This window comes from Somniosus microcephalus, chromosome 4 (assembly GCF_052327205.1).
Source record: "Somniosus microcephalus isolate GS21.2 chromosome 4, FLI_Smic_1.0, whole genome shotgun sequence".
Taxonomy (NCBI): domain Eukaryota; kingdom Metazoa; phylum Chordata; class Chondrichthyes; order Squaliformes; family Somniosidae; genus Somniosus; species Somniosus microcephalus.
Window position 1 is genome coordinate 2,565,211 of NC_140990.1, and position 18,447 is coordinate 2,583,657.

Sequence of the window (18,447 nt, forward strand, 5' to 3'; positions counted from 1 at the left end):
TCAGATTAACCTTTCACAGAGGACACCTATGAGCGAACAATCATTGTCGATGAAGAGACGGTAACGCTAGTTGTCTACGATATATGGGAACAGGTAGGTACTGGTGGACTTTACATTATTTTAAAATGTTGGCTGAATGGTATCGCTCCTCCATTTCCCCACAATTCAAAAAAGGTGGTAGAGAGAAAACGGGGGATTACAGACCAGTAAGCCTGACATCGGTAATGGGGAAAATGCTAGAGTCCATTATAAAAGATGTAATAGCAGAGCACTTGGAAAACAGTGACAGGATCGGACAAAGTCAACATGGATTTACAAAAGGTAAATCGTGTTGACTAATCTACTGGAATTTTTTGAGGATGTAACTGGTGAAATAGATAAGGGAGAACCAGTGGATGTGGTTTATTTGGACTTTCAGAAGGCTTTCGATAAGGTCCCGCATAAGAGATTAGCGTGTAATGTTAAGGCACATGGGATTGGGGGCAAGGTATTGACTTGGATAGAGAACTGGTTGGCAGACAGAAAGCAAAGAGTTGGAATAAACGGGTCTTTTTCCAAGTGGCAGGCAGTGACTAGTGGGGTACCGCAGGGATCGGTCCTTGGACCCCAGCTATTCACAATTTATATTAATGATCTAGACAAGGGAACTAGATGTAATATCTCCAAGTTTGCAGATGACACAAAGCTGGGTGGGCGTGTGTGCTGTGAGGAGGATGCCGAGAAACTCCAGGATGATTTGGACAGGTTGGGTGATTGGGCAAAAGCATGGCAGATGCAATATAACGTGGATAAATGTGAGGTTATCCTCTTTGGTGGCAAAAACAGGAAGGCAGATTATTATCTGTACGGCAATAGATTGGGAGAAGGGGAAGTGCAACGAGACCTGGGTGTCCTTGTGCACCAGTCGCTGAAGGTAAGCATGGAGGTGCAGCAGGCGGTTAAGAAGGCAAATGATATGTTGGCCTTCATAGCGAAAGGGTTCGAGTACAGGAGCAAGGATGTCTTGCTGCAGTTATACAGGGCCTTGGTGAGACCACATCTTGAGTATTGTGTGCAGTTTTGGTCGCCTTATCTGAGGAAGGATGTTCTTGCCATGGAAGGAGTTCAGGGAAGATTCACCAGGCTGATACATGGGATGGCAGGAATGACGTATGAGGAGAGATTGGGTCGATTGGGCTTATACTCGCTGGAGTTTAGAAGAATGAGAGGGGATCTCATTGAAATTTATAAAATTCTGACAGGACTGGACAGACTAGATGCAGGAAGGATGTTCCCGATGGTCGGGGGAGTCCAGAACCAGGGGTCACAGTCTAAGGATAAGGGGTAAGCCATTTAGTACTGAGATGAGGAGGAATTTCTTCACCCAGAGAGTGGTGCACCTGTGGAATTCTCTACCACAGAAGGCAGTTGAGGCCAATTCATTAAATATATTCAAGAAGGAGTTGGATATATTTCTTAAGGCTAAAGGGATCAAGGGATGTGGGGAGAAGGCAGGGACAGGGTACTGAATTTGGATGATCAACCATGATTGCATTGAATGGCGGAGCAGGCTCGAGGGGCCGAATGGCCTACTCCTGCTCCTATCTTCTATGTTAACTTAACCCTTGGAGGCCAGGTTTCATTCTGGTAAACCTACGGTGCACTCCCTCCAAGGCCAATATATCCTTCCTAAGGTGTGGTGCCCAGAACTGCTCACAGTGCTCCAGGTGTGGTCTAACCAGGGTTTTGTACAGCTGCAGCATAACTTCTACCCCCTTGTATTCTAGTCCTCTCGATATAATGGCTTACCCCTTATCCTTAGACTGTGACCCCTGGTTCTGGACTCCCCCGCCATCGGGAACATCCTTCCTGCATCTAGTCTGTCCAGTCCTGTTAGAATTTTATAAGTTTCAATGAGATCCCCTCTCATTCTTCTAAACTCCAGCGAGTATAAGCCCAATCGACCCAATCTCTCCTCATACGTCATTCCTGCCATCCCAGGTATCAGTCTGGTGAATCTTCACTGCACGCCCTCCATGGCAAGAATATCCTTCCTCAGATAAGGCGACCAAAACTGCACACAATACTCAAGATGTGGTCTCACCAAGGCCCTGTATAACTGCAGCAAGACATCCTTGTTCCTGTACTCAAACCCTCTCGCTACGAAGGCCAACATACCATTTGCCTTCTTAACCGCCTGCTGCACCTGCATGCTTACCTTCAGCGACTGGTGCACAAGAACACCCAGGTCTCATTGCACTTCCCCTTTTCCCAATCTATTGCCGTTCAGATAATAATCTGTCTTCCTGTTTTTGCCACCGAAGTGGATAACCTCGTTTTTATCCACATTAGACTGCATTTGCCATGCATCTGCCCAATCCCCCAACCTGTCCAAATCAGTACTAACCAGGGCTTTGTATAGCTGCAGCATAACTTCATCCCGCTCCAAGGCGGCCTTCGAGACACTCTACACAGATGCGGCTGAACCTGCTGTGATTTCCAGCAAAAAAAATGTTTTTTGTCTGTCTTTTTGTTTTTCATACAGACCCCAGCATCTGCAACATTTGACCCCTTGTGACCCCACCTCATTGTTCTTTGATGTAATGTTTTCCTGACTGACCTGTTTGGACACCATTCACCCCTTTGATTGCTGTGATTATCTCTCTGCCGAGGTGTGATAAATGGCAGTTGGAAAGATTACCTGTAAACATCTGACATTATTCTCTGACTATATAAGCTGTGTCTTTATGCATTTCTCCACTTCACCTGACGAAGGAGCAGCGCTCCGAAAGCTCGTGATTTCAAATAAAGCTGTTGGACTATAACCTGGTGTTGTGTGACTTCTTACCCCAGTCCAACACTGGCCATATAAAGGCCAGCATCCCATTAGCCTTTTTGATTATTTCCTGTACCTGATCACCTTCAGTATTGTGTGCAGTTTTGGTCGCCTTATCTGAGGAAGGATGTTCTTGCCATGGAAGGAGTGCAGCGAAGATTTACCAGGCTGATACCTGGGATGGCAGGAATGACGTATGAGGAGAGATTGGGTCAATAGGGCTTATACTCGCTGGAGTTTAGAAGAATGAGAGGGGATCTCATTGAAACTTATAAAATTCTAACAGGACTGGACAGACTAGATGCAGGAAGGATGTTCCCGATGGCGGGGGAGTCCAGAACTAGGGGTCACAGTCTAAGGATAAGGGGTAAGCCATTTAGGACAGAGATGAGGAGGAATTTCTTCACCCAGAGAGTGGTGAACCTGTGGAATTCTCTGCCACAGAGGGCGGTGGAGGCCAATTCATTAAATATATTCAAGAAGGAGTTGGATATATTTCTTAAGGCTAAAGGGATCAAGGGATATGGGGAGAAAACAGGGACCGGGTACTGAATTTGGATGATCAGCCATGATCTCATTGAATGGTGGAGCAGGCTCGAGGGGCCGAATGGCCTACTCCTGCTCCTATCTTCTATGTTTCTATGCAGCATAACCTCTACGCCTTTGTATTCTAGATATAAAGGCCAGCATCTCATCAGCCTTTTTGATTATTTTCTTTATCTGTCCATGATCTATGTACCAGGACCCCCAAGTCTCTTTGGACCTCCACATGGTTTTAGCTTTCCACCAGTTAGAGGCAGTGGGGTGGGAGGATGTGAGATCAAGGCAGCTGTGGGAATCACCCATCTTTGTCCGGGTTGCAGGACGAAGCCAGCGATTGGATGCAGGAGAACTGCTTGGAGCTCGGGGACGCTTACCTCATCGTCTTCTCCGTCACCGACCGGGCCAGTTTCCAGCGGGCGGGCGAGCTGCGGGCCAGGCTGAGGGGGCTCAGGCCCACCGAGGACCTCCCCGTCATTCTGGTGGGCAACAAGACGGACCTGGTCCGCTCGCGAGAGGTCACGCTAGAAGGTGAGGGGGTTTCGAGCAGGAAGGAAGGGAGGGAGGGAGGGAGGGAGGGGAGGGGCTACTGTTGGTCTCCGAAAGTGAGGGACGGGGGATTCGGCAGCGTGTGTGTCGGCGGAGTGGGATTCGAGTCAGGATGTCCTCTCCAAAACTTCTTCAAGACCAATTCCTTCCAGGATTATTGAATGCGGCTCCCATCCGTAAAAAAGTCCCTCTAAACCATCTCTCTCTCATTCCTGTATCTGGGGAGGTCCCTCTAACCCCTCTCTCTCACACTCCTGTACCTGGGGAGGTCCCTCTAACCTCTCTCTCACACTTCTGTATCTGGGGAGGTCCCTCTAACCTCTCTCTCACACACTCCTGTACCTGGGGAGGTCCCTCTAACCTCTCTCTCACACATTCCTGCACCTGGGGAGGTCCCTCTAACCTCTCTCTCACACTCCTGTACCTGGGGAGGTCCCTCTAACCCCTCTCTCACACTCCTGTATCTGGGGAGGTCCCTCTAACCCCTCTCTCTCACACTCCTGTACCTGGGGAGGTCCCTCTAACCCCTCTCTCTCACACTCCTGTACCTGGGGAGGTCCCTCTAACCCCTCTCTCACACTCCTGTATCTGGGGAGGTCCCTCTAACCCCTCTCTCTCACACTCCTGTACCTGGGGAGGTCCCTCTAACCCCTCTCTCACACTCCTGTACCTGGGGAGGTCCCTCTAACCCCTCTCTCACACTCCTGTATCTGGGGAGGTCCCTCTAACCCCTCTCTCACACTATATCTGGGGATCCCTCTAACCCCTCTCTCACACTCCTGTATCTGGATCCCTCTAACTCCTCTCTAACGCTCCTGTATCTGGGGAGGTCCCTCTAACCCCTCTCTCACACTATATCTGGGGATCCCTCTAACCCCTCTCTCTCACACTCCTGTATCTGGGGAGGTCCCTTTAACCCCACTCTCACACTCCTGTATCTGGGGAGGTCCCTCTAACCCCTCTCTCACACTATATCTGGGGATCCCTCTAACCCCTCTCTCACACTCCTGTATCTGGATCCCTCTAACTCCTCCCTAACACTCCTCTATCATGGGAGGTCCCTCTAAACCCTCTCTCACACACTCCTGTGTCTGGGGAGGTCCCTCTAAACCCTCTCTCGCACTCCTGTATCTGGGGAGGTCCCTCTAACCCCTCTCTCACACTCCTGTACCTGGGGAGGTCCCTCTAACCCCTCTCACACACTCCTGTATCTGGGGAGGACCCTCTAACCCCTCTCTCACACTCCTGTATCTGGGGAGGTCCCTCTAACCCCTCTCTCACACTCCTGTATCTGGGGAGGTCCCTCTAACCCCTCTCTCACACACTCCTGTATCTGGGGAGGTCCCTCTAAACCATCTCTCACACTCCTGTATCTGGGGAGGTCCATCTAACCCCTCTCACACACTCCTGTATCTGGGGAGGTCCCTCTAACCCCTCTCTCACACTCCTGTACCTGGGGAGGTCCCTCTAACCCCTCTCTCACACTCCTGTATCTGGGGAGGTCCCTCTAACCCATCTCTCACACTCCTGTGTCTGGGGAGGTCCCTCTAAACCCTCTCTCGCACTCCTGTATCTGGGGAGGTCTCTCTAACCCCTCTCTCACACTCCTGTATCTGGGGATGTCCTTCTAACCCCTCTCTCTCACTCCTGTATCTGGGGAGGTCCCTCTAACCCTCTCTCTCACACTCCTGTATCTGGGGAGGTCCCTCTAACCCCTCTCTCACACTCCTGTATCTAGGGATGTCCTTCTAACCCCTCTCTCTCACTCCTGTATCTGGGGAGGTCCCTCTAACCCTCTCTCTCACACTCCTGTATCTGGGAAGGTTCCTCTAACCCCTCTCTCACACTCCTGTATCTGGGGAGGTTCCTCTAACCTCTCTCTCACACTCCTGTATCTGGGGAGGTCCCTCTAACCCCTCTCTCTCACACTCCTGTATCTGGGGAGGTTCCTCTAACCCCTCTCTCACACTCCTGTATCTGGGGAGGACCCGCTAACCCCTCTTTCTCTCCCACTCCTGTATCTGGGGAGGCCTCTCTAACCCCTCTCTCACACTCCTGTATCTGGGGAGGTCCCTCTAACCCCTCTCTCACACTCCTGTATCAGGGGAGGTCCCTCTAACCCCGCTCTCACTCCTCTATCTCGGGAGGTTCCTCTATCCCCTCTCTCACACACTCCTGTATCTGGGGAGGTCACTCTAACCCCTCTCTCACACACTCCTGCATCTGGGGAGATCCCTCTAACCCCTCTCTCACACTCCTGTATCTGGGGAGGTCCCTCTAACCCCTCTCTCACACTCCTGTATCTGGGGAGATCCCTCTAACACCTCTCTCACACTCCTGTATCTGGGGAGGTCCCTCTAACCCCTCTCACACACTCCTGTATCTGGGGAGGTCTCTCTAACCCCTCTCACACACTCCTGTATCAGGGGAGGTCCCTCTAACCCCGCTCTCACTCCTCTATCTCGGGAGGTTCCTCTATCCCCTCTCTCACACACTCCTGTATCTGGGGAGATCCCTCTAACCCTCTCTCACACTCCTGTATCTGGGGAGGTCCCTCTAACCTACTATCTCACACTCCTGTATCTGGGGAGGTCCCTCTAACCCCTCTCTCACACTCCTGTATCTGGGGAGGTCCCTCTAACCCCTCTCTCACACTCCTGTATCTGGGGAGGTCCCTCTAACCCCTCTCTCACACTCCTGTATCTGTGGAGGTCCCTCTAAACCCTCTCTCGCACTCCTGTATCTGGGGAGGTCTCTCTAACCCCTCTCTCACACTCCTGTATCTGGGGATGTCCTTCTAACCCCTCTCTCTCACTCCTGTATCTGGGGAGGTCCCTCTAACCCCTCTCTCACACTCCTGTATCTGGGGAGGTCCCTCTAACCCCTCTCTCACACTATATCTGGGGATCCCTCTAACCCCTCTCTCACACTCCTGTATCTGGATCCCTCTAACTCCTCTCTAACGCTCCTGTATCTGGGGAGGTCCCTCTAACTCCTCTCTCTCACTATATCTGGGGATCCCTCTAACCCCACTCTCACACTCCTGTATCTGGATCCCTCTAACTCCTCCCTAACACTCCTCTATCATGGTAGGTCCCTCTGAACCCTCTCTCACACACTCCTGTATCTGGGGATGTCCTTCTAACCCCTCTCTCTCACTCCTGTATCTGGGGAGGTCCCTCTAACCCCTCTCTCACACTCCTGTATCTGGGGAGGTCCCTCTAACCCCTCTCTCTCTCCCACTCCTGTATCTGGGGAGGTCTCTCTAACCCCTCTCTCACACTCCTGTATCTGGGGAGGTCCCTCTAATCCCTCTCTCACTCCTCTATCTCGGGAGGCTCCTCTATCCCCTCTCTCACACACTCCTGTATCTGGGGAGATCCCTCTAACCCTCTCTCACACTCCTGTATCTGGGGAGGTCCCTCTAACCTACTATCTCACACTCCTGTATCTGGGGAGGTCCCTCTAACCCCTCTCTCACACTCCTGTATCTGGGGAGATCCCTCTAACCCTCTCTCACACTCCTGTATCTGGGGAGGTCCCTCTAACCTACTATCTCACACTCCTGTATCTGGGGAGGTCCCTCTAACCCTCTCCCACACTCCTGTACCTGAGAAGGTGCCTCTAAACCCCCTCTCTCACGCTCCTGTACCTGAGAAGGTCCCTCTAACCCCTCTCACAGGCTCCTGTATCTGCGGAGGTCCCTCTAACCCCTCTCCCACATTCAGGTATGAGGGAGCTTTACTCTGTATCTAATCCGTGCTGTACCTGCCCTGGGAGTGTTTGATGGGACAGTGTAGAGGGAGCTTTACTCTGTATCTAACCCGTGCTGTACCTGCCCTGGGAGTGTTTGATGGGACAGTGTAAAGGGAGCTTTACTCTGTATCTAACCCGTGCTGTACCTGCCCTGGGAGTGTTTGATGGGACAGTGTAGAGGGTGCTTTACTCTGTATCTAACCCGTGCTGTACCTGCCCTGGGAGTGTTGATGGGACAGTATAGAGGGAGCTTTACTCTGTATCTAACCCGTGCTGTACCTGCCCTGGGAGTTTTTGATGGGACAGTGTAGAGGGAGCTTTACTCTGTATCTAACCCGTGCTGTACCTGCCCTGGGAGTGTTTGATGGGACAGTGTAGAGGGAGCTTTACTCTGTATCTAACCCGTGCTGTACCTGCCCTGGGAGTGTTTGATGGGACAGTGCAGAGGGAGCTTTACTCTGTATCTAACCCGTGCTGTACCTGCCCTGGGAGTGTTTGATGGGACAGTGTAGAGGGAGCTTTACTCTGTATCTAACCCGTGCTGTACCTGCACTGGGAGTGTTTGATGGGACAGTGTAGAGGGAGCTTTACTCTGTATCTAACCTGTGCTGTACCTGCCCTGGGAGTGTTTGATGGGGCAGTGTAGAGGGAGCTTTACTCAGTATCTAACCCCATGCTGTACCTGCCCTGGGAGTGTTTGATGGGACAGTGTAGAGGGAGCTTTACTCAGTATCTAACCCCATGTTGTACCTGCCCTGGGAGTGTTTGATGGGACAGTGTAGAGGGAGCTTTACTCTGTATCTAACCTGTGCTGTACCTGCCCTGGGAGTGTTTGATGGGACAGTGTAGAGGGAGCTTTACTCTGTATCTAACCCGTGCTGTACCTGCCCTGGGAGTGTTTGATGGGACAGTGTAGAGGGAGCTTTACTCTGTATCTAACCCGTGCTGTACCTGCCCTGGGAGTGTTTGATGGGACAGTGTAGAGGGAGCTTTACTCTGTATCTAACCCCATGCTGTACCTGCCCTGGGAGTGTCTGATGGGACAGTGTAGAGGGAGCTTTACTCTGTATCTAACCTGTGCTGTACCTGCCCTGGGAGTGTTTGATGGGACAGTGTAGAGGGAGCTTTACTCTGTATCTAACCCCATGCTGTACCTGCCCTGGGAGTGTCTGATGGGACAGTGTAGAGGGAGTTTTACTCTGTATCTAACCCGTGCTGTACCTGCCCTGGGAGTGTTTGATGGGACAGTGTAGAGGGAGCTTTACTCTGTATCTAACCCGTGCTGTACCTGCCCTGGGAGTGTCTGATGGGACAGTGTAGAGGGAGCTTTACTCTGTATCTAACCCGTGCTGTACCTGCACTGGGAGTGTTTGATGGGACAGTGTAGAGGGAGCTTTACTCTGTATCTAACCCCATGCTGTACCTGCCCTGGGAGTGTGTGATGGGGCAGTGTAGAGGGAGCTTTACTCTGTATCTAACCCCTGCTATACCTGCCCTGGGAGTGTTTGATAGGACAGTGTAGAGGGAGCTTTACTCTGTATCTAACCCGTGCTGTACCTGCCCTGGGAGTGTTTGATGGGACAGTGTAGAGGGAGCTTTACTCTGTATCTAACCCGTGCTGTACCTGCCCTGGGAGTGTTTGATGGGACAGTGTAGAGGGAGCTTTACTCTGTATCTAACCCGTGCTGTACCTGCCCTGGGAGTGTTTGATGGGACAGTGTAGAGGGAGCTTTACTCTGTATTTAACCCCATGCTGTACCTGCCCTGGGAGTGTGTGATGGGGCACTGTAGAGGGAGCTTTACTCTGTATCTAACCCGTGCTGTACCTGCCCTGGGAGCGTTTGATGGGACAGTGTAGAGGGAGCTTTACTCTGTATCTTACCTGTGCTGTATCTGCCCTGGGAGTGTTTGATGGGACAGTGTAGAGGGAGCTTTACTCTGTATCTAACCCGTGCTGTACCTGCCCTGGGAGTGTTTGATGGGACAGTGTAGAGGGAGCTTTACTCTGTATCTAACTCGTGCTGTACCTGCCCTGGGAGTGTTTGATGGAACAGTGTAGAGGGAGCTTTACTCTGTATCTAACCCCATGCAGTACCTGCCCTGGGAGTGTTTGATGGGACAGTATAGTGGGAGCTTTACTCTGTATCTAACCCGTGCTGTACCTGCCCTGGGAGTGTTTGATGGGACAGTGTAGAGGGAGCTTTACTCTGTATCTAACCCGTGCTGTACCTGCCCTGGGAGTGTTTGATGAGACAGTGTAGAGGGAGCTTTACTCTGTATCTAACCCGTGCTGTACCTGCCCTGGGAGTGTCTGATGGGACAGTGTAGAGGGAGCTTTACTCTGTATCTAACCCGTGCTGTACCTGCCCTGGGAGTGTTTGATGGGACAGTGTAGAGGGAGCTTTACTCTGTATCTAACCCCATGCTGTACCTGCCCTGGGAGTGTGTGATGGGGCAGTGTAGAGGGAGCTTTACTCTGTATCTAACCCCTGCTATACCTGCCCTGGGAGTGTTTGATAGGACAGTGTAGAGGGAGCTTTACTCTGTATCTAACCCGTGCTGTACCTGCCCTGGGAGTGTTTGATGGGACAGTGCAGAGGGAGCTTTACTCTGTATCTAACTCGTGCTGTACCTGCCCTGGGAGTGTTTGATGGGACAGTGCAGAGGGAGCTTTACTCTGTATCTAACCCGTGCTGCACCTGCCCTGGGAGTGTTTGATGGGACAGTGTAGAGGGAGCTTTACTCTCTAACTAACCTGTGCTGTACCTGCCCTGGGAGTTTTTGATGGGATAGTGTAGAGGGAGCTTTACTCTGTATCTAACCTGTGCTGTACCTGCCCTGGGAGTGTTTGATGGGAGAGTGTAGAGGGAGCTTTACTCAGTATCTAACCCCATGCTGTACCTGCCCTGGGAGTGTTTGATGGGACAGTGTAGAGGGAGCTTTACTCAGTATCTAACCCCATGCTTTACCTGCCCTGGGAGTGTTTGATGGGACAATGTAGAGGGAGCTTTACTCTGTATCTAACCCGTGCTGTACCTGCCCTGGGAGTGTTTGATGGGACAGTGTAGAGGGAGCTTTACTCTGTATCTAACCCGTGCTGTACCTGCCCTGGGAGTGTTTGATGGGACAGTGTAGAGGGAGCTTTACTCTGTATCTAACCCGTGCTGTACCTGTCCTGGGAGTGTTTGATGGGACAGTGTAGAGGGAGCTTTACTCTGTATCTAACCCGTGCTGTACCTGCCCTGGGAGTGTTTGATGGGACAGTGTAGAGGGAGCTTTACTCTGTATCTAACCCGTGCTGTACCTGCCCTGGGAGTGTTTGATGGGACAGTGTAGAGGGAGCTTTACTCTGTATCTAACCTGTGCTGTATCTGCCCTGGGAGCGTTTGATGGGACAGTGTAGAGGGAGCTTTACTCTGTATCTAACCTGTGCTGTATCTGCCCTGGGAGTGTTTGATGGGACAGTGTAGAGGGAGCTTTACTCTGTATCTAACCCGTGCTGTACCTGCCCTGGGAGTGTTTGATGGGACAGTGTAGAGGGAGCTTTACTCAGTATCTAACCCCATGCTGTACCTGCCCTGGGAGTGTTTGATGGGACAGTGTAGAGGGAGCTTTACTCTGTATCTAACCCCATGCTGTACCTGCCCTGGGAGTGTTTGATGGGACAGTGTAGAGGGAGCTTTACTCTGTATCTAACCCGTGCAATACCTGCCCTGGGAGTGTTTGATGGGGCAGTGCAGAGGGAGCTTTACTCTGTATCTAACCTGTGCTGTATCTGCCCTGGGAGCGTTTGATGGGACAGTGTGGAGGGAGCTTTACTCTGTATCTAACCTGTGCTGTATCTGCCCTGGGAGTGTTTGATGGGACAGTGTAGAGGGAGCTTTACTCTGTATCTAACCCGTGCTGTACCTGCCCTTGGAGTGTTTGATGGGACAGTGTAGAGGGAGCTTTACTCTGTATCTAACTCGTGCTGTACCTGCCCTGGGAGTGTTTGATGGGACAGTGTAGAGGGAGCTTTACTCTGTATCTAACCCCATGCTGTACCTGCCCTGGGAGTGTTTGATGGGACAGTATAGTGGGAGCTTTACTCTGTATCTAACCCGTGCTGTACCTGCCCTGGGAGTGTTTGATGGGACAGTGTAGAGGGAGCTTTACTCTGTATCTAACCCGTGCTGTACCTGCCCTGGGAGTGTTTGATGGGACAGTGTAGAGGGAGCTTTACTCTGTATCTAACTCGTGCTGTACCTGCCCTAGGAGTGTTTGATGGGACAGTGTAGAGGGAGCTTTACTCTGTATCTAACCCCATGCTGTACCTGCCCTGGGAGTGTTTGATGGGACAGTGTAGAGGGAGCTTTACTCTGTATCTAACCCCATGCTGTACCTGCCCTGGGAGTGTTTGATGGGACAGTGTAGAGGGAGCTTTACTCTGTATCTAACCCGTGCTGTACCTGCCCTGGGAGTGTGTGATGGGGCAGTGTAGAGGGAGCTTTACTCTGTATCTAACCCCTGCTATACCTGCCCTGGGAGTGTTTGATGGGACAGTGTAGAGGGAGCTTTACTCTGTATCTAACCCGTGCTGTACCTGCCCTGGGAGTGTTTGATGGGACAGTGTAGAGGGAGCTTTACTCTGTATCTAACCCGTGCTGTACCTGCCCTGGGAGTGTTTGATGGGACAGTGTAGAGGGAGCTTTACTCTGTATCTAACCCGTGCTGTACCTGCCCTGGGAGTGTGTGATGGGGCAGTGTAGAGGGAGCTTTACTCTGTATGTAACCCGTGCTGTACCTGCCCTGGGAGCGTTTGATGGGACAGTGTAGAGGGAGCTTTACTCTGTATCTAACCTGTGCTGTATCTGCCCTGGGAGTGTGTGATGGGGCAGTGTAGAGGGAGCTTTACTCTGTATGTAACCCGTGCTGTACCTGCCCTGGGAGCGTTTGATGGGACAGTGTAGAGGGAGCTTTACTCTGTATCTAACCTGTGCTGTATCTGCCCTGGGAGTGTTTGATGGGACAGTGTAGAGGGAGCTTTACTCTGTATCTAACCCGTGCTGTACCTGCCCTGGGAGTGTTTGATGGGACAGTGTAGAGGGAGCTCCACTCTGTATCTAACTCGTGCTGTACCTGCCCTGGGAGTGTTTGATGGGACAGTGTAGAGGGAGCTTTACTCTGTATCTAACCCCATGCTGGACCTGCCCTGGGAGTGTTTGATGGGACAGTATAGTGGGAGCTTTACTCTGTATCTAACCCGTGCTGTACCTGCCCTGGGAGTGTTTGATGGGACAGTGTAGAGGGAGCTTTACTCTGTATCTAACCCGTGCTGTACCTGCCCTGGAACTGTTTGATGGGACAGTGTAGAGGGAGCTTTACTCTGTATCTAACTCGTGCTGTACCTGCCCTGGGAGTGTTTGATGGGACAGTGTAGAGGGAGCTTTACTCTGTATCTAACCCCATGCTGTACCTGCCCTGGGAGTGTCTGATGGGACAGTGTAGAGGGAGTTTTACTCTGTATCTAACCCGTGCTGTACCTGCCCTGGGAGTGTTTGATGGGACAGTGTAGAGGGAGCTTTACTCTGTATCTAACCCGTGCTGTACCTGCCCTGGGAGTGTCTGATGGGACAGTGTAGAGGGAGCTTTACTCTGTATCTAACCCGTGCTGTACCTGCACTGGGAGTGTTTGATGGGACAGTGTAGAGGGAGCTTTACTCTGTATCTAACCCCATGCTGTACCTGCCCTGGGAGTGTGTGATGGGGCAGTGTAGAGTGAGCTTTACTCTGTATCTAACCCCTGCTATACCTGCCCTGGGAGTGTTTGATAGGACAGTGTAGAGGGAGCTTTACTCTGTATCTAACCCGTGCTGTACCTGCCCTGGGAGTGTTTGATGGGACAGTGTAGAGGGAGCTTTACTCTGTATCTAACCCGTGCTGTACCTGCCCTGGGAGTGTTTGATGGGACAGTGTAGAGGGAGCTTTACTCTGTATCTAACCCGTGCTGTACCTGCCCTGGGAGTGTTTGATGGGACAGTGTAGAGGGAGCTTTACTCTGTATTTAACCCCATGCTGTACCTGCCCTGGGAGTGTGTGATGGGGCACTGTAGAGGGAGCTTTACTCTGTATCTAACCCGTGCTGTACCTGCCCTGGGAGCGTTTGATGGGACAGTGTAGAGGGAGCTTTACTCTGTATCTTACCTGTGCTGTATCTGCCCTGGGAGTGTTTGATGGGACAGTGTAGAGGGAACTTTACTCTGTATCTAACCCGTGCTGTACCTGCCCTGGGAGTGTTTGATGGGACAGTGTAGAGGGAGCTTTACTCTGTATCTAACTCGTGCTGTACCTGCCCTGGGAGTGTTTGATGGAACAGTGTAGAGGGAGCTTTACTCTGTATCTAACCCCATGCTGTACCTGCCCTGGGAGTGTTTGATGGGACAGTATAGTGGGAGCTTTACTCTGTATCTAACCCGTGCTGTACCTGCCCTGGGAGTGTTTGATGGGACAGTGTAGAGGGAGCTTTACTCTGTATCTAACCCGTGCTGTACCTGCCCTGGGAGTGTTTGATGAGGCAGTGTAGAGGGAGCTTTACTCTGTATCTAACCCGTGCTGTACCTGCCCTGGGAGTGTCTGATGGGACAGTGTAGAGGGAGCTTTACTCTGTATCTAACCCGTGCTGTACCTGCCCTGGGAGTGTTTGATGGGACAGTGTAGAGGGAGCTTTACTCTGTATCTAACCCCATGCTGTACCTGCCCTGGGAGTGTGTGATGGGGCAGTGTAGAGGGAGCTTTACTCTGTATCTAACCCCTGCTATACCTGCCCTGGGAGTGTTTGATAGGACAGTGTAGAGGGAGCTTTACTCTGTATCTAACCCGTGCTGTACCTGCCCTGGGAGTGTTTGATGGGACAGTGCAGAGGGAGCTTTACTCTGTATCTAACTCGTGCTGTACCTGCCCTGGGAGTGTTTGATGGGACAGTGCAGAGGGAGCTTTACTCTGTATCTAACCCGTGCTGCACCTGCCCTGGGAGTGTTTGATGGGACAGTGTAGAGGGAGCTTTACTCTCTAACTAACCTGTGCTGTACCTGCCCTGGGAGTTTTTGATGGGATAGTGTAGAGGGAGCTTTACTCTGTATCTAACCTGTGCTGTACCTGCCCTGGGAGTGTTTGATGGGAGAGTGTAGAGGGAGCTTTACTCAGTATCTAACCCCATGCTGTACCTGCCCTGGGAGTGTTTGATGGGACAGTGTAGAGGGAGCTTTACTCAGTATCTAACCCCATGCTTTACCTGCCCTGGGAGTGTTTGATGGGACAATGTAGAGGGAGCTTTACTCTGTATCTAACCCGTGCTGTACCTGCCCTGGGAGTGTTTGATGGGACAGTGTAGAGGGAGCTTTACTCTGTATCTAACCCGTGCTGTACCTGCCCTGGGAGTGTTTGATGGGACAGTGTAGAGGGAGCTTTACTCTGTATCTAACCCGTGCTGTACCTGTCCTGGGAGTGTTTGATGGGACAGTGTAGAGGGAGCTTTACTCTGTATCTAACCCGTGCTGTACCTGCCCTGGGAGTGTTTGATGGGACAGTGTAGAGGGAGCTTTACTCTGTATCTAACCCGTGCTGTACCTGCCCTGGGAGTGTTTGATGGGACAGTGTAGAGGGAGCTTTACTCTGTATCTAACCTGTGCTGTATCTGCCCTGGGAGCGTTTGATGGGACAGTGTAGAGGGAGCTTTACTCTGTATCTAACCTGTGCTGTATCTGCCCTGGGAGTGTTTGATGGGACAGTGTAGAGGGAGCTTTACTCTGTATCTAACCCGTGCTGTACCTGCCCTGGGAGTGTTTGATGGGACAGTGTAGAGGGAGCTTTACTCAGTATCTAACCCCATGCTGTACCTGCCCTGGGAGTGTTTGATGGGACAGTGTAGAGGGAGCTTTACTCTGTATCTAACCCCATGCTGTACCTGCCCTGGGAGTGTTTGATGGGACAGTGTAGAGGGAGCTTTACTCTGTATCTAACCCGTGCAATACCTGCCCTGGGAGTGTTTGATGGGGCAGTGCAGAGGGAGCTTTACTCTGTATCTAACCTGTGCTGTATCTGCCCTGGGAGCGTTTGATGGGACAGTGTGGAGGGAGCTTTACTCTGTATCTAACCTGTGCTGTATCTGCCCTGGGAGTGTTTGATGGGACAGTGTAGAGGGAGCTTTACTCTGTATCTAACCCGTGCTGTACCTGCCCTTGGAGTGTTTGATGGGACAGTGTAGAGGGAGCTTTACTCTGTATCTAACTCGTGCTGTACCTGCCCTGGGAGTGTTTGATGGGACAGTGTAGAGGGAGCTTTACTCTGTATCTAACCCCATGCTGTACCTGCCCTGGGAGTGTTTGATGGGACAGTATAGTGGGAGCTTTACTCTGTATCTAACCCGTGCTGTACCTGCCCTGGGAGTGTTTGATGGGACAGTGTAGAGGGAGCTTTACTCTGTATCTAACCCGTGCTGTACCTGCCCTGGGAGTGTTTGATGGGACAGTGTGGAGGGAGCTTTACTCTGTATCTAACTCGTGCTGTACCTGCCCTAGGAGTGTTTGATGGGACAGTGTAGAGGGAGCTTTACTCTGTATCTAACCCCATGCTGTACCTGCCCTGGGAGTGTTTGATGGGACAGTGTAGAGGGAGCTTTACTCTGTATCTAACCCCATGCTGTACCTGCCCTGGGAGTGTTTGATGGGACAGTGTAGAGGGAGCTTTACTCTGTATCTAACCCGTGCTGTACCTGCCCTGGGAGTGTGTGATGGGGCAGTGTAGAGGGAGCTTTACTCTGTATCTAACCCCTGCTATACCTGCCCTGGGAGTGTTTGATGGGACAGTGCAGAGGGAGCTTTACTCTGTATCTAACCCGTGCTGTACCTGCCCTGGGAGTGTTTGATGGGACAGTGTAGAGGGAGCTTTACTCTGTATCTAACCCGTGCTGTACCTGCCCTGGGAGTGTTTGATGGGACAGTGTAGAGGGAGCTTTACTCTGTATCTAACCCGTGATGTACCTGCCCTGGGAGTGTGTGATGGGGCAGTGTAGAGGGAGCTTTACTCTGTATGTAACCCGTGCTGTACCTGCCCTGGGAGCGTTTGATGGGACAGTGTAGAGGGAGCTTTACTCTGTATCTAACCTGTGCTGTATCTGCCCTGGGAGTGTTTGATGGGACAGTGTAGAGGGAGCTTTACTCTGTATCTAACCCCATGCTGTACCTGCCCTGGGAGTGTCTGATGGGACAGTGTAGAGGGAGTTTTACTCTGTATCTAACCCGTGCTGTACCTGCCCTGGGAGTGTTTGATGAGACAGTGTAGAGGGAGCTGTACTCTGTATCTAACCCGTGCTGTACCTGCCCTGGGAGTGTCTGATGGGACAGTGTAGAGGGAGCTTTACTCTGTATCTAACCCGTGCTGTACCTGCCCTGGGAGTGTTTGATGGGACAGTGTAGAGGGAGCTTTACTCTGTATCTAACCCCATGCTGTACCTGCCCTGGGAGTGTGTGATGGGGCAGTGTAGAGGGAGCTTTACTCTGTATCTAACCCCTGCTATACCTGCCCTGGGAGTGTTTGATAGGACAGTGTCGAGGGAGCTTTACTCTGTATCTAACCCGTGCTGTACCTGCCCTGGGAGTGTTTGATGGGACAGTGTAGAGGGAGCTTTACTCTGTATCTAACCCGTGCTGTACCTGCCCTGGGAGTGTTTGATGGGACAGTGTAGAGGGAGCTTTACTCTGTATCTAACCCGTGCTGTACCTGCCCTGGGAGTGTTTGATGGGACAGTGTAGAGGGAGCTTTACTCTGTATCTAACCCGTGCTGTACCTGCCCTGGGAGTGTTTGATGGGACAGTGTAGAGGGAGCTTTACTCTGTATCTAACCCCATGCTGTACCTGCCCTGGGAGTGTCTGATGGGGCAGTGTAGAGGGAGCTTTACTCTGTATCTAACCCGTGCTGTACCTGCCCTGGGAGCGTTTGATGGGACAGTGTAGAGGGAGCTTTACTCTGTATCTAACCTGTGCTGTATCTGCCCTGGGAGTGTTTGATGGGACAGTGTAGAGGGAGCTTTACTCTGTATCTAACCCGTGCTGTACCTGCCCTGGGAGTGTTTGATGTGACAGTGTAGAGGGAGCTTTACTCTGTATCTAACTCGTGCTGTACCTGCCCTGTGAGTGTTTGATGGAACAGTGTAGAGGGAGCTTTACTCTGTATCTAACCCCATGCTGTACCTGCCCTGGGAGTGTTTGATGGGACAGTATAGTGGGAGCTTTACTCTGTATCTAACCCATGCTGTACCTGCCCTGGGAGTGTTTGATGGGACAGTGTAGAGGGAGCTTTACTCTGTATCTAACCCGTGCTGTACCTGCCCTGGGAGTGTTTGATGGGACAGTGTAGAGGGAGCTTTACTCTGTATCTAACTCGTGCTGTACCTTCCCTGGGAGTGTTTGATGGGACAGTGTAGAGGGAGCTTTACTCTGTATCTAACCCCATGCTGTACCTGTCCTGGGAGTGTTTGATGGGACAGTGTAGAGGGAGATTTACTCTGTATCTAACCCCATGCTGTACCTGCCCTGGGGGTGTTTGATGGGACAGTGTAGAGGGAGCTTTACTCTGTATCTAACCCGTGCTGTACCTGTCCTGGGAGTGTTTGATGGGACAGTGTAGAGGGAGCTTTACTCTGTATCTAACCCGTGCTGTACCTGCCCTGGGAGTGTTTGATGGGACAGTGTAGAGGGAGCTTTACTCTGTATCTAACCTGTGCTGTATCTGCCCTGGGAGCGTTTGATGG

General features: G+C 51.6%; 1 protein-coding gene across 2 annotated transcripts in view; it reads left to right on the forward strand.

Moving 5' to 3' along the window:
* The window catches only part of LOC147118177 (GTP-binding protein REM 2-like), a 59,296-nt gene that overhangs the window by 31,259 nt on the left and 9,590 nt on the right, over window positions 1–18,447 (forward strand). Inside the window, exons 2-3 of one of the 2 annotated variants that reach the window (XM_085984282.1) lie at window positions 20–93; window positions 3,679–3,886. In XM_085984282.1, the coding sequence (XP_085840408.1) occupies window positions 20–93; window positions 3,679–3,886 (282 nt within the window). The remainder of the gene's footprint in view (window positions 1–19; window positions 94–3,678; window positions 3,887–18,447) is intronic. The other variant, XM_085984283.1, reaches the window with a different exon arrangement.